Source organism: Panthera tigris, chromosome E1 (assembly GCF_018350195.1).
Source record: "Panthera tigris isolate Pti1 chromosome E1, P.tigris_Pti1_mat1.1, whole genome shotgun sequence".
NCBI classification, from domain to species: Eukaryota; Metazoa; Chordata; class Mammalia; order Carnivora; family Felidae; genus Panthera; species Panthera tigris.
The window spans coordinates 659,784-684,181 of NC_056673.1; the positions used below are offsets into that span (position 1 = coordinate 659,784).

Genomic DNA, 24,398 nt, shown 5'->3' on the forward strand with positions numbered 1-24,398 from the left:
AGGCTGACTTGACCTGCGATCTCAGGAACTGAGGGGTCAGGGAGGGGGGAAGCAGGCTGGAGGCCGGTGGGTATAGAGCAGGGCTGGGCTGGAGGCGGAGAAGTGGGAGTCATCAGCACTGTTGTAGGGGTGAGTGAGTCTACCCAGGGAGGCGTGGGTAGGGGGCGTGTAGGGGCATGGGGGCTTTGCTCAGGGCCCCGGGGCCCACCATGGTTAAGGGATGAGGGACAGAACAGTCAGTCAGGAAGGTCACTGGGAGGGCGAGGCCGGGAGAGGGGGGAGGATGTGGTCCTGGGGGTCTACTTCCAGAGAGCCATGGGTGGGGGTGCTGGAGACCTCTGGGGAGCAACCCAGGAGTAGTGGGGAGCTGCCCACCCTTGGCTGGATGTGGCTGTTGCCCAGGGAGTTGTGTTGGGACCAGCACGCTGGGACAAGTATCAGATCCGGGGACAGGGCCCTGGTTCCAGTCCTGTCTTTGCACTGACTTGCTGTGTGGCCCGGGGCCAGTCCTTCTTCCCCTCGGGGCTTCAGTTTCCCCATCTCAGCTCCGTGACCGACTTCCCTGGCTTCATGGTTTTGGCCCGGCAAGGATGTGATTTTGAGAAGTGACGGGCAGCGGGGCTGGGATGGGCCGTCCCACGTCCTGCTTCTGGCCTAGGAAAAGAGCAGATCAAGGGCCCAGCCCTCAGTGCAGGGCTCAGAGCCAGGTGAGGGGGAGCCGGAAGCACCAGATCCCCCGGGACCGGGTGGGAGGTCAGCCTCACCAGCTCGCTGACATCAGGGCCCGTGAATGTGGAGGGAGTTCAGCCCCATTCATTAGGCAGCGCTGGCCTCCCTCACGGCCTGGTACAGGGTGGGGGCTGAGCTGGGGGGCGGGGCTGGAGCCCAGCGGCGCCCCTCCCCCCCGGGCTGTCTTAGAGCCCGCTTTGGTCCCACCCCTCCACCCCAGAATCACCCCTTCCCCTCCTCCCTGCCCCTGCGCCCTCTTCTTTCGCGCTCCTGGTGTATCTCTCCTCTGCTAGGCTCATCTCCAGCTACCCACTCTGTGGTCTGACTGCTGAGGGAGAGGAGCCAAGGGGGAAGGCCTGATTCTTGTACTGTCTGCCTTCCCAGAACCCACAGTGCCTTCCATCTCTGCCCTCGACAGAGGCCCCACTTCGGCGGCAGACGGAGCCCTGTCCCGCCTGCGGTGGTTCCTCCGAATGTTCTGGTGGATGGGGACAGAGCAGATAACACACCCGAGGTGGGAGCGGGCGGGATGGTTCTCTGCCGTCTACTGTCTCCTCCTCCTGTAGGGTTTCAGCCCCAGACACCTGGCCAGCCTGCCTGCTGGAGGATGGCCGGGAAGGCTGGACCCCTCCCCGTGCCCGCCCCCACGATGCTGCCAGGGGAGGTCATGCCCAGGTGTACTGTGGCTGTGGGGCCAGGGGTCAGACTGCCTAATGCCTCCGAGGCCTTCCCACATGGCTCTTCCGTGGGTCCTGCAGAAGAATAGAATGGGCTTTTCTGGCTGAGACGGGGTCTCTGATCTCCAGGCTCCCGTGGTCAGACCTGCAGGGGCCAGTGTCTCTCCCAGCCTCTATCAAAGGTTCTACCCGGAGAAAGAATGCAGGGAGTGGTTTGGCTCACTCTGTGCCGACGGCTTCTTGGAACACACACTCACACACACTCACACACACATGCAACACGCACGCCTTTCGGCCTTGACTTTCTCATGAAATAATTGCTGGAAGCGTTCCTTCCTGTCCCCACGGTGGAGGGGAGCACGGGGAGGGGTGGGTGGGGGAGGGATTGGCTCTCAGCATCTGAGCATCTGGGCAGTGTGGACCAGTCCAGGAGGTCTGTGGCTCCAGATTTGTCTGAATGCCTAACACGACAGAAACAAGCCCTTCAGACCTCGTGCTCCTGAGGTCATCCGGTTGTGCCTGCCCAGGCACTGGGCCTCCTTCAGGTGGGCCTGGCCTGGTAAGGAGAAGCCTAGTCAGGAAAAATTTCTGTGCAAAAGGTGGGATGTTCCCATTTTTAAACAGTAAAAAAAAAGTTTTTAATGTTTATTCTTGGTGGGGGAGGGGCAGAGAGAGGGAGACACAGAATCTGAGGCGGACTCCAGACACTCTACGCTGTCAGCACAGAGCCCAAAGCGGGGCTTGAACTCCCGGACCGAGATCATGACCTGAGCCAAAGTCGGATGCTTCAGCGACTGAGCGCCGGCCCCGCCCCGGGCGCTCCTCCCATTCTGCATTTAAGTCAGTTTACAGTTTACAACTACAGGAGAGTATCTTTGCCCATCCCCCTGTCCTCCTTAAGCCACAATTGTTTTCATTCTTCCCTTTCTTGTGATGGGAGGGGGGCAGGGGCCGGACAGTTCTGGGGGCTGCTCCCCCCCTCAGGTCTCCCCGACCGGTGGGGGAGTTCCCACCCCCAGCGGGACTGGGCCCTGCGGGGGAGAGCCCGGCGACCCACAGCCCGCGTCAGTGGTCTCCGGGGTAAAGTCCCCTCGGGGGCCGCAGCCTCTCTCCAGGCCGCACGTCGCTCCTCTGGGGCGGGGTCAGGGGGCTCTCGGACCCGGCGCTCCCCCTGCGGCCCCGCCCCACCGGGCAGCAGAGCCCCGCTCTCCCCCTACGGCGACTCGGCGCCCCTCCCCCCACCCGAGGCCCCGCCCCTCTCGGCGCCCGCCCCTCCCGCCGCCCGAGGCCCCGCCCCCGAGGCCCCGCCCCCGCGCGGCGCCCAGTCGCGGGGCTCGCGGGCCCGCCCCCGCCCTGTGCCCGCCCCTCCCGCCGCCAGAGGCCCCGCCCCCGCCCGCGGCCCCGCCCCCACCCGCCCTGCGCCCGCCCCTCCCGTCGCCCCTCCGGCGAACCCGGCCCGGGGCGGCCAGTCGCGGCCCGGAGCTGCGGAGCTTGGCTTCTCTGCCCGCTCGGACGGCGCGCCCGCTCGGCCATGGAGCAGGGCCCCGACCCCGAGGAGGCGCGCACGGTGCGCGAGGCGCTGGGCCGCTACGAGGCGGCGCTGGAGGGCGCGGTGCGCGCGCTGCACGAGGACATGCAGGGGCTGCAGCGCGGCGTGGAGCGGCGCGTGGCGGAGGCTCTGCGCCTGGCCGGCCCGCTGGCGCGCACGGTGGCCGAGCTGCAGCGCGACAACCAGCGGCTGCAGGCGCAGCTCGAGCGCTTGACGCGGCAGGTGGAGGCGCTGGGCTTGGCGACCGGGCCGTCCCCCGCGCCCGGAACGCCCGGCTCGCCCGGCTCGCCCAGCCCCCCGCCCGCGCCCGGCGTCCCCAGCCGCGCGCCCCGCCTGGGCACCGCGCGCTTCGCCAGCCACGCCACCTTCTCGCTGTCCGGCCGCGGCCAGGTGAGCCTCGGGGCGGGGGGCGCGGGCGCCGGGGGCGTGGGGCCGCCGACGCGGGGGTGCTGGGCTGGGGGCAGGGCCTCTGCCGGCCGCGCGGGGACTCACTCCGGGGTGGGAGAGGGCCCTAGAAGCCTGCCCGCTGCACCTGTCTCCGGCTCCCGGCCCCCTCCTTTCTTGGGAGCCAGGCCCTGTCTGCCCCGAGTTCTGACTCCCTCTCCCCTTTGTCCCATGACGCTCTCGGGCTCTGAGGTTCGGCCCCTGACCGGTTCAACACCGCCTGGGCCTCGCCGGCAGCCCCCGGCTCCCCCACCTCCATTCATGCGCCCCCTGCGTCGCCGCTTCACTGAGGCCTGACGGCTCTCGTTATTAATTAATCCAGACTGAGAACTCAGGCCCGTGTGTGTGTGTGTGTGTGTGTGTGTGTGTGTGTGTGTGTGCGTGCGCGCGCGCGCGCGCGAGGGGGAGGCCAGGAGGACGCAGTGTGGTCGGGGCGGCAGCGTTTGGGAACTCGCAGGGGGTAAAGACAGATGGGAAACCAGCCTGGAGCAGTCTCCAGCTTCCTGGGGTCAGTGACCCGCGTGGGGGTGGGGTGGAGGCCGGTGTGGACCAGCACGCCCAGCATGGGGCCTCCCGGAGAGGCAGGTTAGAATGTTTCCATGGTGTGCGCCGTGGCCTTAGGTGGGATTTTCCACTCTGCTCAGGCATGTGCTCTGGGGTGCGGTTTCCAGGGTCCGGGTCTGAGCGCTTTGCACCTGCCGCCCCTCCTTGGTTCCATCCGTCATCCGCGCAGATCTCCTGTGTGGGCTGGGCTGCACCTCGGGGGCCAGGAGGAGGGGGATCACATCAGCCCCTGGAGGTCCCAGCCGGGTGGGAGGTGGCCCCAGACAGAGCAGTGCCAACAGTGTGGGCAGCGGGACCAGATGTTGTGCCCCAGTCCCTTCCAGGTGGGTGTCCCGGGAAGGCTTCTGTGCCGGAAGCCCAGGGCTAGCTGTAGCTGCTGTTGCAGGTTGCGGGAGCGAAGGGGACTGTGCACGTGCAGGCTCCGCGATGCTTTCAGAGGTGGGGGGTGGCGAGGGGGGCTGGTGGGACTGAGAGGGGAGGGCTGAATTGTGAAGGCCCTCTGGGCGCTGGCTACGGGAGCTGGGCTCTGTCTCTGGTGTCCGGTGCTCCGTGTGAAGGGTCTGGAAATGTGGAGACATTTAATTCTGTGCCATGAGCACAACACACTACGCATCCGTGGTATAAAATCACCACGGTGCGGTGAGCTCACACGTGCCTAATCAACTGTGTCATCGGCTGTTTCTGAAGTTGGGTTTTAACACACGTTTGCTACTTGTCTGCTCATGGAAGCAGCTTCCCAAGTGTCCAGAGACATAACGTCCCAGTCATATGTGTGTGACCGCAGGTACGCACGTGCGTGCTCATGCATGTGTGACAGGAGGCTTTCCCGGCATCCAGCTGTCTCGGTGGGAATTGGCCGTTCTCACCTGAGGTGACTTAGTCATCTTGCATATCATGGGGGTGGTGGGTGTGGGGCACCGGGCGGGGAGGGACAAGGTTCTCCTTGTTCCGCAAGGTCCGGCAAGGATGGGTGACGGGTTGGAGGGTGGCTGGACACAGGGTGGGTTAAGGGGGATGGTCCAAGGAGAGGAGACGATCTTCAAGGGGGAGTCGGCGGGGAGGCACAGACCGGAGCCGTGCCTGGGGAGCTGTTGGGTCACAGATCGGGGTGGGGGGCGGGGGATGCCGGGATCTGGCTGGGTCCTGCCCAGTGTGAGGGGCTGCGGGACATCCAGGCCAAGCTGTCCCAGAGCAGGTGCAGTCCCTGATCTGGTGAGCCAGGGGGAGTCAAGGCTGGACTTTAGGGAGACATCAGGGCAGAGCCTACAGCGGAGCCCTGAAGTGGGTAAGGTGTTCAGGTAATTGTGCAGCAGGACGGGGAGGAGCTGCTGGGCAGTTAGGGGGTCCCAGTGAGCCCTAGAAGTCAAGGGGACAGCACTTGGAGGAAGGGGTCAGGGACGCCACGGCTCTTTGTGGGACAGGGATGGAGTCACGAATGGGAACTGGGTGTGGCCTTCAGAAAGGTATAGATGGGCACTTGGGTGGAGGATGGCCAAGGTCTCCAGGGGGTCAGAGGTCGTGCAGGCCCCCTGCGCCGAGGCAGCACCCCCTCTGCTGGCTTCAGAAGCGTCGTCCCCACTTCTCCTGCAGCCCCCTCTCAGGAGCGCTGACGGGCGGCCTCCAGCCAGTTTCTGGCGGCAAAGGGGACTGTGGAGACATCTGTATGTTCCCACTCTAGCAGCACACAACTGGGTGCTTAGTCACGACCTGGAAGTCAGGGCTCCAGGCTGGGCCCCAGGGTGGCTGGTTCTGTGTTTCATGCCCCGGCTGGTTCTGTGTCACAGCGGGGAGGGGTCGGTTATAGCCGAGGTGAGGCCAGCGGGGCCTGGTGTTACACCGCCCCTCTGTAATAAGCGGTGACATTTAGAGAATCTTTTGGTTTCTGCTGTTTCAAACTTGAGGCCGTTGAAAGTGCATCATACTTAGCATGTAAATGGGTCCCGAACTCCGTGCAGAAAGAGTCGATCATGGAATCCACTTCTGAGTGCACAAGCCTTGACCTTGCTAAGTGGTAAGGAGACAGAAGAGTAGCCAGGGCGGCTCCAGGAGGAGGGAGAGGGCAGGGCCATGGAGTGGGAGAAACCAAGGTGGACTTCCTGTAGGAGGCCCAAGTCCCGGAAGCAGACAGGAGCTGCTTTTGCCATGTTTGCTGTGAGGCCTCGGGAGCACCTCCTCAAAGGTCGACCTCAGTTTCTCAGGATCTAAACCAAGGGGGATGGGGCCAGGCTGGGTGGGCCCCTCAACTCTGAGCTGACTGGGTCCTTATAACGGTGACATCAGCAGGGTCTGTTCACAAGCATCCACAGAGCCGCAGCCGTGGCCTCGCAGGCAGAGGGAGCCCGCGGGGACCTGTGGTATGGCGGCAGCCTGAGGCCAGGCCGGGCCTGGAGCGTGGCCCTTGGAAATGTCCTCGGCTGGGCTGGAGGCCCGGGCCCCCCGCTGGCGGAGGCCCTCAGGGCCGGCTGCCAGGAGCTCTGGGTCGAGGCCGGCGGTGAAAGAAACCAGACTCCCTTATCTGCCTTCCTTTCCCAGACACACTGTGTGATAAGAGAGGTAAATGCTTTGGGGAGATGTTTGGGTTGAGTCTCGAAAGCCGAGTGTGAGTGGGGGATGGGCAGCAGTCTCAGGACGGGCTTCTGGCCCCTCCCGGGCTCCTGTGCCCACGCGTGAGCCCCCACACGTGAGCCCGCATGGGGCCAGCAGCACTGAGAATGCCTGAAATTTTCCCACCCTCCCGAAGCGTCTGCAAACTTCCCAGTGAGAGGATCGTATCTCCTGGAGTCCCTGCAATCAGACCTGTGTCACCCTGTGCCTCCCTCTCATGCTCTCAGGCCTGGGCTCCCTTATCCGGGGCGGGGGGGGGGGGGGGGGGGGAGGTGCGGGGTGGGGGAGGTGCGGGGGGGGCGGGGCTCTTCCTAAAGTCCAGATGGGGACCGTTCTGTGCTGGTTCCCGTCCCCAGGGCTCACCAGTGATTTCTGCCCCAGCACACAGAGGCTGCCCCGCCCCGGTTCTCTTCCTGGGGGTGAGGCAGCCCCCCCACCCCCATGCCGGGAGACGCTGGGAGAGTGTGTCTGAGGTCCCAGGGTGTGCTTGGGGACCAGGACAAGTCCTTGGTTTAAGGCCTCTGTTCTGCAAAGGTCCTGCTGGGGCGGTTATCCCATTGTTAACCCTTTTCCTCCCCCTCATCTGGCTAAGACAGGTCTGGCAGGGGCCAGGACCCGCCCTGCCCCAGGTCCCGGGGGACACGTTTGTCCTGAGCTGTCCTCTGTTCTCTGGAAGGCCAGAGTGCCTTGTGGACAAAGTCTCAGGTTGGGGTAGGAGACCCGGGTCCCAAACTTCCACTCCTCTACCCCTCCCCAGCCTTTCCCACGAATGGGTTATGTGATGATGGTTGGCGGGTGGTCTCCCAATGACCCCTTGGCCTGAGGGGACAAGGGGTAGTTCCAATCGAGGGGAAGTGGCAGTGGGGGGGGGGAGGGTGGCGGGCAGGAGACCCAGGAATCTGGCTGGTCCAGAACCTACTTCCTGTCTGGTTGTGGCTCCTGGTCCCCTGGGGCGTCACAGGGGTGGGGGACCTGCTACGTGCAGGGGCAGGCGTCTGGGGGCCCCCCATTCCTGGGAACGTGGTTTCACCATCACCCTGTCCCTCCAGGCCTCTGCCCAGACCTGTGGCACCGGTTGGGCCAGAGTAGGAGGGTGGGGGGACACGGAGACCCCAGGCTGAGCTGGCCCCGGTGACAGGTAGGGGCTGGGGTTCAGGGTGGACCGGCTGTTTCTCCTTCTGCTGCTGATTTGGCTTCAAGTTAGGGGTGCCCACAGAGGCCCCCCTTCTCCACAGCCTGGCCCCTCCCTCTCTGTCCTCCTGAGTCAGGACTTGAGGGGTCCCCTCCTCTCCCAGGGCCCCCCCCCCCCCAGGGCTCTGAGTCCTGTCCTTTCCTCCTTCTGCAGGGACCCACACCCCACAGAGGGACAGCCCCTTCCAACTCTTCCCCTGTCCTCCCAGCTTCTCCCCCCTCCACCCTCTCCCGCCCCACCCCTACCTCATTCAGTCCCTAAATCACCTGCCGGCCTCTTCTTTGCTAAACCCAATGAGCGCTGTTCAGATCTCATCTCGACCATTTCCTTGACCCGAGGCCACCTTTGGGCGCCCCAGGCACGCCTGTGTTCTTCCTGAATGTGTCTACCTGCCTCACCCAGCCTTCTCCAGGTTTTCTCCCTGCCCCTCTGGCTGCCCCTCTGTAGACCCCTCTTCTCCCCCCAGGCCCCCTCCACCCCTGGCCACCTCTTGCTCTGTGCGTGTGCCGAGGACACAGGACTCCTGCTTGTCCCTCATTGTTCCCTCCATCCTTCTGTCTTGTCTCTTAAACTGTAGACCCAAACACACAGCTGTGTCCTGACCTCACCTCCTGGATGCCCCAGGGCACCTTACACTCCATGTGGCCTGAACTGAAGTCCCTGTTGTCCCACCAACGCCCCTTCCTTCCCCCTCAGGTCACTTATCCCTGCAGTCACCCATCAGAACGCGTCACAACTCCAAGTCGTCTGTCCCTGCAGACGCTAGTTGTCCCCTCCTCATCCACCTGGCGTACCCTACACCCGGCTTGGGCACTGCTGCCTCTGGGGGGCCCTCCCTGACCCGCTGGGCTGGACGCACTCTTGGGCTCTGCTCGAGGTCCTGGCTCCCCCGCCAGAGCGATCCCCCCATGGCACAGTGGCCACCCCTAGCACTGGCTGAGGGGCCGCTGAGCCATCTGGGGCCAGGGTGGTCTTTAGTCATCTGGGAAGCTTGCAGGCAAGAGCCAGCCTGGAGGTGTCTCGGGAGAGGTATAGCCAGCCTCCAAGTGGCCCTTAGTACTGGGGGGTCTGCCCCGATCCCCTTCCCGCCAAGCAGACCCCGCCAGCCCTGTGGACACGCCGGGCCCTCCCCACCTCCCTCGCTTTGAGAGAGGCAGGAGCTCGGTGCAGGAGGACATCCCTCCTGGCCACAGATCACAGGTGATTCTCACGTGTCACTGTGGACAGGACACCTCTTCTCGGAGCCTTGGGCTTTCCCTGCCGCGTGGGGTGTTAGCACGCACCTGAGAGGACGGAAGCACATTGGCGTAACTGGCGTGGCCAGAAAAGGGCCTGATGCTCGATGGATGCTCTGCAGTGTACCTCCCTTATCTCAGACGGGGACACTGAGACCCAGCAGCGGCATGACCTGACCCCCAGCTCCCCCAGGGGGTCCGGTATTGGCTCCACTGAGGTTCAGGGGGGGCTGGAGGGCCCCGGAGCCAGTCAGACCCTCGTAACCCCGGGCATCCAGGCAAATCTTGTGACCGCGTCCCACGGAAGGTCCTCAGCACGAAGGCCCCAGTGCCTGCTGTTGGCCCAGAGAACCTTAGGGTTCTGGTTTCAGCGCCCCTACACGGGCATCCGTGTCGGCTGGCCACGCGGGGGTGAGAGTGAGAAGGGCCAGGTTCTTGCCGGGGCATCTGGTCCAGGCAGGGGAAGGGTGGGCCACTTTGCGCCCTGCCAGGAGCCCCATTCTGATCTTTGTCTCTAGTGCTTTTGGAGTCTGGGGTGAGCCCAGGAGAGTCGTTTGCCTGGCAGGATCGTGGGGGCTCAGCAGCCGGGGCCGGGTCCATGCCAGCTCGCTGTGTGGCCTGTGCCCAGGACCGTATCTCCCAGGGGCTGTCTCACATGGGAGTGTTACTTGTCCCCAGAACTGGGGGGGCCTCAGGCAGCAATCTCGGGAGGGGGCAGCCGGCCCTGCCTGACTGGGCCCCCCTGGTGCGTGTGTCTCCGTAGAGCGTGGATCACCAGGACGAAGCCAGCGAGGTGGACACAAGAAAGGCCTCAGACTCGTGCATCGTTGAGAACGGGCACCAGCCTGGGACAGGTAGGGGCCGACGGCAAGGGGTGCCGTCCCGCGGCCGGGAGGGGACGTGGCCCTGAACCCCAGCAGGCCGACAGGCTGCCCGGAGGGCGGCTTCACTCGGGGTGAAGTAGAACTCTGTCAACGCAGAGGGAAATGGGAGGTCTCGAGGTTCCCTGTTTCCGGAGGAAGCAAGTGGGCCCCGAGGAGATGTCCACGCAGCGGACAGCACCGCGTGGCCGACAGGCTAGGTAGTATTTACTGAACTGATGGTGACAGCAGTTTGGAACAGACATAAACTCCGGTTGCATTGAGGCATCCCCAGAAGAGGGAGGTCAGGGAGGCCTTCCTGGAGGAGGTGGGAGGAGGGTTCACAGAAGCTGGAGTCCTACTTGGGGGGGCGGGCGGCCTGAGGCCCCTGCAGATGCCTTGGCTGACTCCCCCCACCTTCCCCACTGGCCTCGTGTTTCAGGTCTGGGCGATGGGTCCCCAGAAGCCGCTGGATCCTTACCAGCACCAGAGCCCCCCAGGCCTCGCCCCGTGAGCCTCTCCCTGCAGCTGCCTCACCAGCCGGTCACGGCCGTCACTCGGGTCTCGGAGAGGTTTTCAGGGGAGACCTCGGCCGCGGCTCTCTCGCCCACGTCTGCCGCCATCCTGGGGGGCCCCAGCCCGAGCCCCAGTGAGGCCACCGCACCCTGGACTCCAGGTCCCAGCGGTAGGAGCGGGAGAGCATAGCCTGGGTGCAGACCCCACGGGGGTGGGGGGCTGGCGAGAGACTCGGAAAACCTGGGACCGAGCTGCCCACCTGTGCCCGGTCCCTGTGACGCCCTTCCCTGCCTGACTCCTTCCAGAGATGCCGTGAACTGGCGGCTTCCCTCGGGGAGACCGTGGCTTTCATTCCGGGTCAGGCTGTGGTGAGGACGTGGCTGACACCCTGCCCACTTGGCAGGGCTCCACCAGCCTGCTGTGGGCCTGTGGTCAGGGCCCGTGGTGTGTCCTGGGGTGGGGCTTCCAAAATGAGGGTCTGGCGACAAAGCGTGCTGCACCCTGGGACCTGTGCTCCCCAAAGCAGCCGGGAACGCTTACAACACCTTATGTCCGAGCTCTGAGCTCCTAGCCCCTCTCCCTCAGCTGTTGGCCATGGGGGGCCAGCCTAGTGGGGGGGGGGGGAGCTGCCCATCCAGGGAGCCGTGTTGGGTCAGGGAAGGGCGCGGGTGGCTGGCCCTCCCCAAGGCCGTGGCTACTTCTGTTCCTCTCCTTGTCCTGCAGAGAAGAGTCCTTCCGCCCCGAGGTTGAGCTCTGGCTATGGGGCAGCATCGGCCGGCAGGAGCGACAGGTGCGTCAGGGTGAGGCGGCCGGGTGGGCTGTGCTGTCCTGGGACTTGGGCTCCCTGTGCTGACCCGGACCTTGGAGAGCCGGGCAGCGGGTTGCAGGAGAGGCCGGGCCGCGGGGCTCGCTGGACAGCCTCGTTTGGAGAAATGTGGCCGCGGCTGGCTTCTCTGTGGACCCTGCAGAGCGGGTCTGTGTGGAGGTGGGAGGGGGTGTCTCCGTCCCCACAGAGGAGGGAGGGTGGGAGGGCCTCTCCATGCGGGTGCCCAGAGAGGCCCTGCCCCCCTCGTGGTACAGACCCCCTCCCCCAGCCTGCAGCTGTCCCCATATTCCCCCAGGCCAGCTGGCTGGGGGTGGGGGGCTCGCTTGGCTTTTCTTTCAATAATCAAGGAAAATGGTGACTTTCTGGCAAACCGTTCAGGAGAAAACAAAGGGGGTCTTATCTAGTGGTGGAGAGGGGCCTAGTGCGGCTGGTTCGGGGTCCACCTTCTGCCCCAGGAATTGGCACCTGCTGAGGGGTGATTATGCCAGGCATTGGGTGCCCCCTGCAGCGGGCCAGACCTCTCAGTCAGAACCTGCCCAACAGGTTGTGCCTGGTGCTGCCGTGCCTCCTTTGTTCCTGCCTCGGTCACTGGGGGGAGGGGGGCCCTGGGCCCGAGTGGGCTGGGATGTTCCTGACTCGGTGGTTCTCTCTCTCCTCAGCCCACCCCTGGTGACACCTCGGTCTCCACCAGCCACCGCCCAGGCCCGGCGCCGGGAGCTGGTCAGGTCGCAGACGCTGCCCCGCACGTCCGGGGCGCAGGCCCGGAAGGCCTTGTTTGAGAAGTGGGAGCGCGACACCGCGGGCAAGTACGGACGCTCGCGCCCAGACCCACGTGGGGGCCAGGCTGCGCAGGAAAGCCGGCCCAGTCCTCTTCCCTGGGGGCCGGGCGCAAGGGCAGGGCCCATGATGAGAGCCCCTCGCCTGCCTTGTTCCAGAGGTGCCCCAGGCCGCCCTCCCCGCCTCGCCTGGCGGAACGGGGAGACCACAAGGGGTAGTGGGTTTAGATTCCCGGGGGCGGGGGCTGTGGGGTGACACCCTGCCCCCCTTAGGGACAGGGCTGGTCTTTGAACAGGGATCCAGTCAGCATGACACCTGCTGGGTGCAGGGTGGGGTCCCAGCCTGTGTGGTGAGGACGCCCCTAGCCCCAGCTTCCTGTGACCAGTGAGGGAGACCGACCAGGGCAGTTTCCCCACTGAGCCAGATCTGGGCTGTGTCCTCGGGGCCACCAGGGGGACCACCCTCCCGGGGCTAGGAGGCTAGGAAGGGAGCTGTCAGTGAGGGTTACGTCTGGGCGGCTGGGACGAAGGGAAGGGAGCGGAGGGCAGGGGCCTGAGGCCACGTGGGCTGCGGTCCCCTGTCCCAGGATTGCCAGGCGACCCCCGATTCCCAGTGTGGGAAATGGATGTGGGCTGGCGGCCGGAGGGAGGGTGGTCCTGCCAGCGGGGCGTCTCCCCGGGTGAGCAGAGCAGGTGGTGTGCGGGCGGTGGGGACCCGCGGCCCCACAGCAGGCAGGCGCTCTTTGCACAGGGGGAAGGGCGAGGTGCGGGCCAAGCTGAAACGGTCGCAGAGCTTCGGTGTGGCCAGTGCCAGCAGCATCAAGCAGCTCCTGCTGGAGTGGTGCCGGCAGAAGACCCTTGGCTACGAGGTGGGCCCAGACCCCGCCCTGGCCTGGGGGTGCGGGGGGAGGGGGACCCTTGGCTACGAGGTGGGCCTAGGCCCGCCCCAGCCCAGGGGCCCCTGGTCTGCTCTGGGAGGGGCTGGGAGCGTCTGCTTGATGAGTTAAATTGGGTGGGGGGCGCGGTGGTGGGACGGAACCCCCGCTCACGCCCCTGTGTTGCCCCCGGCCCTCCGGAAGCACGTGGACCTGCAGAACTTCTCGTCCAGCTGGAGCGACGGCATGGCCTTCTGCGCCCTGGTGCACTCATTCTTTCCCGACGCCTTCGACTACAGCGCCCTGAGCCCCGCGCAGAGGCAGAAGAACTTCGAGCTGGCCTTCACCATGGCCGAGTGAGTATGGCGGGTGCTGAGCCCCCCTCCTGCCCGGGGGAGTCGTCTGCAGGGTCCTGAGGCCATCCCACGGCCTCCTGTACGGGTGGGGACACTGAGGCCGGAGGGGTCGCCCACACTCGGTGCACCTGCCCCTCTCGCTGGGTGCCTGGCCTCTGCTGTGTGGTCTGGGAGGCCAGCCAACGGGCCGGGCGTGAGGGACTGCGGGGTGGGCTCTCCCAGGGCACCCAGCCTGTCCTCTCAGCGTTGGTGGGGAGACACTGTTGCTTGCGCAAGCAGGACGTTGAATAATGTCTGCCTCGGAAACATTTTTAAAAATTCTTCAATGAGTAGATTTTGCTTCCCTAAATGTTGTCTTAGCGTTTGCTACGAAATCGTCTGTGTTCCTAAGACTGGCTCCGGGAGGCGATTGGGTGGGGAGAGATTCTGGGATTCCCTTGGCACTTGGGAAGCCAGTCTGGGATTTGGCCGGTGGCTCAGGGCAGCCCCTGGGGCATCGGGGTTCTAGCTGGGGTCGGGAGGTGGGGGTTGCAGGCTGTCCCCCGGGGCTGGTCGGCCTGACGTTGTGGGGCCCGGAGGGCAGCTGTGTGGGGAGGGCTGGCTCACGGGCTGTGCATGTGGGCGGCGGCTGGCAGGGAGCTGGGGCAGAGGGCCTCCTGTCGGTTGGTCACAGTCCAGAAGCAGAGGCTCAGGGGAGCCTGGGGGCGGGGCTCAGGGGATGCTCAGGGGATGCTGGGGTGGGGGGTGGGGGGGAGGAAGGTGAGAGGAAAGGCGCAGTTTCCTGGAGGGGATGTTTGTCTCCTGCCGCAGCCTCTGTGCCTGGACGTAAGCCCGTGAGCAGCGCCTGCCCACCAGGTCTGCATCCCTCCAGACCTGTGTGCCCTCCGCACTCCGTTCCTGGACCCCAGCCCTGGCCGGGGAAGGGGTCGGAGCCTATGGGTGAGACCTGGGGGCAGAGTGGAGCCGGTCTGAGTTGTGGGATTGTCGCCGTTGCCCCCGTGCAGTGGTCTCAGGTGACATGCCGGGACTCTCGGCCCCCGCGGGGTCACAGAACTCCTTCTCTTTCTCGGCTGCTCGAGCTAGCTGTCTTCCTAATCGCAGAAACAGCTCTGGTTGGAGTGTGTTATGCAGCTGGACCCAGACGGCGGTGAACCAGAGCCAAGGGGGACAGCACAACGTCGGGGAGGGACACCTCGCAGGGGGAGGCCCAGCTGCTCGGGCCTAGAGACAGTGGCTGTCAGAGCAGACTGAGTGTGCAGGGCGGGGGCTCTGGTGTGGGCGCCGCACCCCAGGACCCACCCCGGAAACTGGGCCGGCGAGGCCCCACTCGGGCCCCTGGTGTTTTCTTCCACAGACCAGGCTGGGCCCGGAGAGGGGGCCCTGGGCCGCAGGGTGGTGGCCCTGCCTCCCAGATGGTGGGGAGCACAGCCCCGCCCCGACAGCCAGAGCCAGATTGCTCTGTGGCTGTGCTTTCCCAGACGTGGGCACCTCCAGTCTCGCAGCACAGAGCACGTTCCTTCTGTTCCCAGCCTGGAGGGTCAGGGTGTGTGCAGGCCGCTCCACGTTTTGCCTCCCTCCTCCCCAGAGCAAACGGTGGGGTGGGGTGGGGGGACTGAAGCCCTGCCCTGCCTCTTTGTGGCCTGAGTATGGCTGGGGAGGGGAGGGTGGTCTGCCGGCTAGGGGCCCAGGGCAGGCCTGTGTGGGGAGCTTGTTTGGGGCCTGGGAAGGGACCTCCCCTGGGAGTCCCTGGGGGAGGTGACCTCGCAGATATGGGGGGGGCGGGTAGGAAGGTGGCCTCCTAAGAAGACAGCAGCTTGGGTCACCTGGCTCGCTCCCGGGACAACAGGCTGGAAAGAAAGCACAGGACCCCTGCTGGACGGTTCTGGCTACCAGTTTCTTAGCAGACACTCCCCAGGTTTGCCAGCGAAGGTCCGGCAGACTCATGGGCCCACAGGCGGCAGGAGCGGGCTGTGCAGGGTGACAGGGGTCCGGGCTCCATGGGGTCACAGCCTTTGCACAGGAACAGAGGACAGACAGGCCCCTCAAACAGGGGGTTCACCCCCCCCCCCACATCAGGAAGGAAACGTTTGCAGACCCTTCTGCGAGCGAGGGCCTTAAAACCACAAAGATGCACCGGGAACTGGGTGGCATAAGCCGTGTGCTACCCCTCCTCCCGGGAACTCCCGGCCCCGAAGATTCCCCGCGGCCTAATCTGTGCGAGCAATGCGGTGTTGACAGCAAAGTACGAGCCCTTGTTGGACAGGTGTCCCGGGCTTGGAGAGTGGGAAGACCGGTCCTTTTATGGAAGGGGTGCGACGGTGTGCGGGGGCCCTGCCCTCTGCGCCCTGCGCCCCACATCTCCAGGCCGAGCGCCCGCCCAGCGCCGGACGTGTAGCCTGAGGCTCCCGCTTGCCCTGCAGGGAATGTGTCCTGCTCTCGGGTTACGCCCAAGCAGAAGGGGCTTCGGGCTATTTGTAGTGTCCATGTGTCTCTGTCTAAAACCAGACTGGAGGCTGTAGTCCGAGCCTGGCATCTGCGTTTAGCGAAGGCTTAAACAAATAAAAATAGCCCCTTGAGCCCCTCCTCCCTCGCCCTCACAGGCCAGCCCCGTGCCGACCGCAGATCGTAACAGAGCCGGGGCAGGAGAATCCTCGGAACCTCGCTTTTAAGCCCCAAGCAAGGTGGGGCTCAGTACGTTCACTCAGAAATGATGGCACACAGATGTCACCCCGGTTCCTGCTACACGGTGCCATTGAAGTGTCTTGTGCTTTTCCCTTTGGGCTGTTTCGCGGCGCGGGAGTTACGCTCGTATCGCTGTTACAAACGCACTTGCTTCCTTTTAATTTGAAAGGCAATGGGGTGTGTGCCTAATAGTGTTCTGCCTTAACCGTACCTCAACTCTTTAAAAAGGGCAGTGGGGGCCTCTAATATTTTGAGACTTGAGTATTTTTATAAAAGTCAATACTGACCACTTTCCTTTTCTCATATCCTGATTCTGAAGTTTCATTCAACCCGCGTCTGCAGCTTTTAGGACTCGTGAGGTTACCGTTGTGGCTGCTGGGGTGGGGACCGGGAAGCCAGAGCCTTGCCCGTGACCTCTCGCCTGGGTTGTAGGGGTGACGGCAGGGTAAGGCCTTAGTGCCCACCCTGACCGCGGCCCTGAGGGCGAAGCCTCGCTGCCCAGGCAGGGATGCCGTGGGTGGGAGCCGGCGCAGAAGGGGGTCAGTGGACCCTCCCTGCGCGGGTTGGAACATCCTAGCCATTGTGGGCGGGAAGAAGAAACCAGAAGCAGGGCACAGGAGAGCGTCCCAGGTGCCCTTTGGAGGCCCAGTGAGGGAACCAGAGAGATGTGGTGTCGGGGAAAGACGTGATATGAAGATTCTCTTCCAGAGCGTGAAAGGCTTTGGTGGGGAAGAAATTAGGCAGAGAACAGACTTGTGGGGCCATCCGTAGAAAGTGCCCAGCGGCAAGTGAGCATAGGGAACAGGAGGGAAACTCTCCTGGCCAAGAGCCACCTGCGGAGGGATTTGACCGCGGGGCGCTGGGGCCCGTGGCCTGAGCCTGGAGAAGGGCAAGGCCAGGCCGGACTCCCCCGTGTCTGCAGGGTGCACTCGGTTCTCTTCCAGGCCGAGGTCAGGGCTTTAGTACGGCCCTCCTCTAACTTGGGGACCACTGTGGCCAGCGGCAGCGGCGAGTGATGGTCTGGCGCGCATGCATGGCCCGCCCACACGCACCTGGTGCAAGTTCGGGCCCCGCCCACAGGCACCTGACCCGTACGTGGCCCCGCCCACACACACCTGGTGCGTAGGAAGGGCTCACTCACACACACCTGGTGCACGTTCGGGGCCCCTGCAGGGCACGCTCACACGCACCTGGCCGGTGTGCAGGCGGCCCTGGGAGGAAGGCAGGAGCGGAACGCAGCAGGTGCTGACGGCTCAAAAGGTGAACTCAGGCCAGAGAATTGGATTTGCAGCTCTTCGCCATTAACGAAGCACCTTCCCATGCCTGCCCTTGTCAGAGCTCGCACTTCCCTGACCCCGAGCCCGGCCCTGGCCCGTCTGGGATGCCAGGCCCCGTCACCTCACAAAGCCGTTGGATTCCGCCATTGGCCACCGGCTCCAAACCGAGGGGGAGGGGGCAGTGGGACCCGGGACAGACGTCCCCATTTGCTCTGACATTTGGTTAGCGATAGGACGTCTGGCACATGGCCAGCGCAAGATCCACCCGCGAGATCTGGCCGGCAGGCTCTGGGGTGCAGGCCACAACCTTGGAGGTGGGGGTCTGATCTCTGCTGAGGACACGGCTAGCAGACCCAGGGTCTGAACTCCGCTGTTTAGGTCCCAAATTCTGACGAAAATGGCAACCCCCGGGGACATGTACTGAGCTCTTTCCAGGCACAGAAGCCGTGCGACCTGCGCGCCCACCCCGCCCCGTGCAGGGGCGATGATTCCACGTGGGGGACTGGGAGCCCGGGAGAAGCCAGGTGTCTTTCTTGCCAGAGTCAGGGAGGCCGGGGCCGCCGTGAACCCCGACAGTCATGCATTTGTTGACAGGGGAGGCGGGGGGGGGCCCCCGGAAGCAGGGGGGTGCCCCGTGCTCGCTGCTGAGCAGGGGTGGGAGTTTGTTCCAGGCTGGGTCCCCCAGGCCCGCCGCTCTGCACCCTGGGGAAGCCCGGCTCAGCCTCCGGAAGGACACCTGCTGTTATTTCAGGGCGTGGCGCTGACCCCTGCCACCGTGGGTGCCGCCTCGTGGGTCGTGGGAGTTGGGGCAGCGGGGGAGCCGCTTTCTTTCCAGGGCAGTGTCTACACGCATGTTTCCCAGAGCGCGAGGCACAGGCCCAGGGGTCGTAAGTGGAGGTAGGCAGGTTTCTAAGCTTGTGACCCGTCAGCAGGTAGTGAAAGCGGGTGAGTGTTTCGTGACCAGCGTTCAGGAACAAGTGTGGGGCAGGAGACGCAAAACGCCACGGAGGAAATCTCGGTGGTGAGACGTTTGTGAGCGTTTTCCACGTGCACGTGCTGACCTGGGGTGAGAAATCGCCAAGGGTGCGTCTTGGAAAAGTTTTAAAAGACGGTTTTAGAAGCCGCGTGGGTGACTTTTATGTTTTACTTCATTTTCCATTTATTTTTCTAGTTCGTGCTGATTTCCCACAGGCTGCCGACGTACGTCGACGTTTTTAGTGAAATTTAGTTTTTATTTTTATTTTTTTATTTAAAAAAAAATTTTTTTTTAACGTTTATTTATTTTTGAGACAGAGAGAGACAGAGCATGAACGGGGGAGGGTCAGAGAGAGAGCGAGACACAGAATCCGAAACAGGCTCCAGGCTGTGAGCTGTCAGCACAGAGCCCGACGCGGGGCTCGAACTCACGGACCATGAGATCATGACCTGAGCCAAAGTCGGACGCTCAACCGACTGAGCCACCCCGGCGCCCCTGAAATTTAGTTTTTAAATTAAACTGCAATTTGACTAACAGAGTTTTGACTCGCATTTACTTTTTAAGTGGATTTAGTGAAAAGTTCAAAGTGAAATTAAATTTCACTGAAACTTGCGATAAAGTAAGTCTACTTAAGTCAAAACGTGAGCTGTCGCAGTGGTTCCTGGACGCGGGGGTCTGGGCAACCCGCCTCCGAGTAGGCGACTCCAGGGTCTCAAGGGGTTTCTTGGGGTCTGCTGGGGTCTCTGGGTGTCTCCAGGGCCCTGCTGGGGACTCTCAGGGTCTGCGAGGGTCTCCCGGGGTCTGCTGGGGTCTCCGGGTGTCTCCAGGGCCCTGCTGGGGACTCTCAGGGTCTGCGAGGGTCTCCCGGGGTCTGCTGGGGTCTCCGGGTGTCTCCAGGGCCCTGCTGGGGACTCTCAGGGTCTGCGAGGGTCTCCCGGGGTCTGCTGGGGTCTCCGGGTGTCTCCAGGGCCCTGCTGGGGACTCTCAGGGTCTGCGAGGGTCTCCCGGGGTCTGCTGGGGTCTCCGGGTGTCTCCAGGGCCCTGCTGGGGACTCTCAGGGTCTGCGAGGGTCTCCCGGGGTCTGCTGGGGTCTCCGGGTGTCTCCAGGGCCCTGCTGGGGACTCTCAGGGTCTGCGAGGGTCTCCCGGGGTCTGCTGGGGTCTCCGGGTGTCTCCAGGGCCCTGCTGGGGACTCTCAGGGTCTGCGAGGGTCTCCCGGGGTCTGCTGGGGTCTCCGGGTGTCTCCAGGGCCCTGCTGGGGACTCTCAGGGTCTGCGAGGGTCTCCCGGGGTCTGCTGGGGTCTCCGGGTGTCTCCAGGGCCCTGCTGGGGACTCTCAGGGTCTGCGAGGGTCTCCCGGGGTCTGCTGGGGTCTCCGGGTGTCTCCAGGGGTCTGCTGGGGGGGGGGTCTCCCGGGGTCTGCTGGGGTCTCCGGGTGTCTCCAGGGGTCTGCTGGGGTCTCCGGGTGTCTCCAGGGCCCTGCTGGGGACTCTCAGGGTCTGCGAGGGTCTCCCGGGGTCTGCTGGGGTCTCCGGGTGTCTCCAGGGGTCTGCTGGGGGGGGGTCTCCCAGGGTCTGCTGGGGTCTTCGGGCATCTCTTGGGGGGGGGTCTCCTGGGCTCTCCCGGGGTCATGGAAGGCCCTGTGGGGACACCCCTCCTCTCTCCCCGGGGTGGCGGGGCTGGCCGGTGGCTGGGAGCCTGGTCCTGACCCAGCTTCTGTGTTCCAGGAATCTGGCCAACTGTGAGCGCCTCATCGAGGTGGAGGATATGATGCTGATGGGCCGCAAGCCGGACCCCATGTGTGTCTTCACCTACGTCCAGTCTCTGTACAACCACCTGCGTCGCTTCGAATGAAGCCCGTGGGGGCTGGGTGGCCAGGGCGCAGGCCCGGGAGGACCCGGTGGGGCGGCCCCACGGGAGGCGCGTGCGTTCTGGGGTGAGCGCGCCCTGGCCCCTGTGTCGCTGATGCGCCCCCCTGCGCGCAGGGGCTCCGAGGAGGAGGGAGCGCGCTCGGTGCTACGTGATTATCTCCCTGCAAATAAAAGGCTTGCCTGTGGATTCTGGAATGTGAGATCCCTTTTCCCTTGGGCGAATTTGATACATTGGCTTCACGGGGTTACACTGGTTACCAAGTGTGTGTGCTCAAAATACCCAGAGTTTTTTTTTTTTTTTTTTTTTTTTTTTTTTTTTTACTTTCTCACCGTATCTTGGGTTCCCTTCCGCCGTCCCTGGGGCCTCTGCCGGGAAGCAGGGAGGACGCCCCAGCCCAGCCTGACGCGGAACCGTTCAGTCTCCCCCAGGTCCTGGGCGGCAGATGACCTTCAAGTTACCCTGGCTGGCTGGGCGGTGGGAAGGCCGTCACCTGGTCCCCAAAGCTCCCTGTCTCGGGAAGTTAACGCTTTGGGGGGAGGACGAGGCCCTTTGTGCATAGAGGTAGTTTTTATTCACATCTTTTTTTAGGGGATTTGCTGGAGATATTTATGAAAAGTAACTATGTACCATTGGCCATTTGTACATAAAAAGATGTGTCAAACTTCGCTTTGGATTGGTTGTTTCTGTTCGGGAGACCCGGGGACTGTGGACGACAGACTTTGCATGCATTCCGAGTGAAAATCTGCTCAAATCCCCCCCTTCTCTGCTTCTGCACCTAGATCGCTGCCCAGGAAGTTGACAACCACGTCCACGTACTTGTCAGTCGGGCTCCCTCGTCCCTGCTGCTGGGGGACGTGGTCTGGGAGTCCCCTTGGGTTTCCAGGGGACTCTGGGCCTTGGCTGGTGGGTCTGTGATAACGGTGGCCCACGTGTGGAGGAAGCCCACCTCGGCCACTGCTCTATAGTCACGGCGATTTGTGCTAGGATTCTAACATCTTTAGGTCCTGCCAGGTGCAGTCTTTAGCTCCTTCAAGAACCATTTTCTTTCTTTTTTTTAAATGTTTATTTATTTTTGAGACAGAGAGAGACAGAACATGAACAGGGGAGGGTCAGAGAGAGAGGGAGACACAGAATCTGAAGCAGCTCCAGGCTCCGAGCTGTCAGCACAGAGCCCGACGCGGGGCTCGAACTCATGAACCGTGAGATCATGACCTGAGCCGAAGTCGGAGGCTCAACCGAATGAGCCACCCAGGCGCTCCTAAAAATTTTTTTTTAATGCTTATTTATTTTTGAGAGGGGGGGAGGGGCAGAGAGAGAGGGAGACACAGAATCCGAAGCAGCTTCAGGCTCCGAGCTGTCAGCACAGAGCCCGACGCGGGGCTCGAACTCACGGACCGCGAGATCATGACCTGAGCTCAAGTCGGACGCCCAACCGACTGAGCCTCCCAGGCGCCCCAAGAACCATTTTCTAATCGGTTGGACTTCAGTCACACGCTTCCGGAATTTCCCTTCAAGCAGCTAGTATGTTCTTCAGCTGGTGCAGCTTGGGCTCCTGTGACCGCCTAGACGCACACGCGTGCCCCCCGTGTGTCGGGAGGGCAGGGGAAGAGCTCTTTGGGGTGTGAGGGGGAACGTGGTGGGTTTCTTTGCGGGGGGGCTGAGCAGTAGGTTCAGCAGATTCGCTTCTTCGGGACAAATTCTTGTTCCACGTTTTGGATTTCCCCACAGCGGGAACCAGGAGAGGGGCGGGGAGCCCTCTGGTTAGCAAAGACGCAGGGCCCGTTTTTTATTGTATTTTGTTTCTTCATACTGCAGCTTAGGGTTTCAAACCTAAAGGCGATGTGGGAACACAAGAGCCCTATAAAAATCATTTCTATATGTGACTGAGTATTCGCGCATGTTAAATGGAACTCTCCGGAATTGCAGATGTGGCCGCACGCCTTCGCTCATAAAACAGAGCGGATCCTGCCGGGACAAGGAACGATTTCTCCTCAACGTTCAGAACGATACAGACCGGATACCGTTTAAAGCAGGGTCTGTCTGTGATGATCTCGTCTGGGGTCTTCAGGGGGAACTCAGATACCTCAATGGGTTTCAAACCTCATTGCCTCTAGGACAGAGCCTGACGGTTCCCGGGCTTGGGCAGAAAGTGCCGGAAGGCTGCACCACGTCAAGACATTAGGAAACCATCTGTTTTAGGTCGGGGTTACTTAGAGGTTCCGTCTGCGAAATCCAATTTCAGGTACAAATGGCTTCACGTCTTTTCTCGTTTCCCTCCCCGGAGAGAATTACTTCTCAGTGTGCCTACAAGATCTTCTCGCTTTTCCAGATAGATTCCTTCACCTGGCTTTTGTTAAAACTTATTAAGTCGGACCGAACTGGCTTGCGTCTCCCTGACGTGAACGTTTCGCCAGAGCCAGCATGGGCTCTAGCCTTTCTGACAGCTGATGGGTTATTTCTCAAGGCGAGTGAGAGCTTATAAGCACTTTCTGAATATGATACAGCACATGCCGGTTAGCAGAGCACGTACAGGCCAGGTGTTTGGGGAACAGTTTGTTAAAGCCAATGAATTTCGCAAATGGTCGAGGGGATGAGAAGTTCTCCGCGTCCCAGGCCACGGCGCTCAGGACTCTGTAACCAGAGGAGGCGAGCGGGGGGCACTATTTGCTGCAACGCCGGGTCTGTCGGACTCCAGGCGATCGGGTGGCCAGCTAAAAATGCTGGTTAAGTCGGTCAGTCGTGGGTGGGACATCTCCCCACCCAGCCGACGCAGCTCCAGACTGGGATTCTTGAACTGGTGACGGCTGACGCTCCTGTCTGCCTTCTCTTAGCCCGCTCTCAGGCTGCTGCTGATGGCAAATGTTCCGGTGTGACTGTCCATCCCATTTCCCTTGCTTCTAGCGCCTTCGATCTCTTATCTCTTGGTTCTTCGTCCTCCTTTGACATCCAACAGCCTCCGTTGTCCTTTGAAGAGCACATTAAAGATGCCTGGGCAGGGGCACCCGGGTGGCTCGGTCGGCTAAGCGTCCGACTCTTGGTTTTCGCGGTACCTGAGTTCGAGCCCTGTGTCGGGTTCTGCACTGTGCTTGGGACCCTCTGTCTCCCTCTCTCTCTGCCCCTCCCCTGCTCACTCCCTCTGTCTCTCTCACTAAAGAAACTTTTTTTAAAAAATGCCTGGGCATGCCTCTTCCCTAGGAAGCATCAAGCAAGGCAAAACACCGAGGAAGGAGGGAGCCGAGAATTCTGGGCTCTCCGGGGCATCCAGGCAGCCTCCGTGGGATTGGGCCGTCCGACCAGGTGTGATAAAGGGCCGCGAGGGGCCTCCGGACAGTAGGGCAGGTGACAGGGCTGGTGGCAGCGGAGAGATGCATCCAGACCGGCCACGGCCATCCCTCCACTGGGTCCCGTGCTGGCACGGGGCGCGGGGGCAATGTTGGACCCTCTTCCTGCCGCCCGAGGCCTCACCCGCACCTCCAGGTCCCCCGTCTTCCCGGCCTCTGTCGTGGCCTCCCTGCTCTCGTCAGTGTCCTGAGGCAGAGAGCCATTAAGTTCCCAAGGTTCTGGTTCAGAAATTCACGGAAAAGCGGGAAGACGAGGTCAGCGGACAGGTGTACTCCTTTCGTGGATTGCGAGCACTGTGCCACGTTCCTGCTTGCCGAGCCGTGGGTAGGACGGCGCAGAGACCGCGACGCTCCCGGCCGAGTACTCGGACATCCACGGAGACACCCACGTCCTCCCACACGCGCGTGTGTTAGCACACTCCAGAAATCAGACATTGATTCACCTGATGTACAGCCTGTTTTCAAATTTCTCTAATTGTCCCCACATGCCTTTCGTGGCTGTTAAGAAACTGAAAAACCCCAGGGTCCCGTAGAAGTTCACGTGCCACGTTCCGTTGTTACGTCTTTTTAACGTCTTAATCTAGAACACTCTCCCCACTCTCTGCTGTCTATTTTCCATTCGATTCTTTTCAAGAGCCCGGGCAGGGTGCCTCCCCAGCTGAGCTCCATTCTGCACGTTTCTGTTTCCTCCCGACTAGACGTGGACGAGACGTGTTCGGCACAAATACACCCAGCGTGGTGGCAGGTGAGGGGCTCGCGCTGTGGGCTGGCCCGCCCTCCGCCGTGGGGGGGTTCGACTGCACACGGCACCTTTAGGGTCATCGAACGATGATTTTTACCTTAATCTGTAATGATGCCGGGCGTTGACTGGTGATTTTTAAAAAAATTTTTTTTTAACGTTTATTCATTTTTGAGACAGAGAGAGACAGACCACGAGCGGGGGAGGGTCAGAGAGAGGGAGACACAGACTCTGAAATAGGCTCCAGGCTCTGAGCTGTCAGCACAAAGCCCGACGCGGGGCTCGAACTCACGGACCGCGAGATCATGAC

At 62.7% G+C, this 24,398-nt stretch overlaps 1 protein-coding gene across 2 annotated transcripts; it reads left to right on the forward strand.

Moving 5' to 3' along the window:
* The first annotated feature begins 2,858 nt into the window (after window positions 1–2,858).
* Window positions 2,859–20,673, forward strand: SMTNL2 (smoothelin like 2). Of its 2 annotated transcripts, none has more exons than XM_042966182.1 (8): window positions 2,859–3,345; window positions 9,758–9,848; window positions 10,297–10,539; window positions 11,094–11,160; window positions 11,856–12,002; window positions 12,724–12,841; window positions 13,052–13,203; window positions 19,864–20,673. In XM_042966182.1, exons 1-8 carry the CDS (start codon window positions 2,938–2,940, stop codon window positions 19,988–19,990), a joined length of 1,353 nt encoding a protein of 450 aa, XP_042822116.1. In that variant the 5' UTR covers window positions 2,859–2,937; the 3' UTR covers window positions 19,991–20,673. The 2 variants fall into 2 exon arrangements, with proteins under 2 accessions (XP_042822116.1, XP_042822117.1); XM_042966183.1 differs by lacking the exon at window positions 2,859–3,345 and adding an exon at window positions 4,228–4,286.
* The last annotated feature ends 3,725 nt before the right edge of the window (window positions 20,674–24,398 follow it).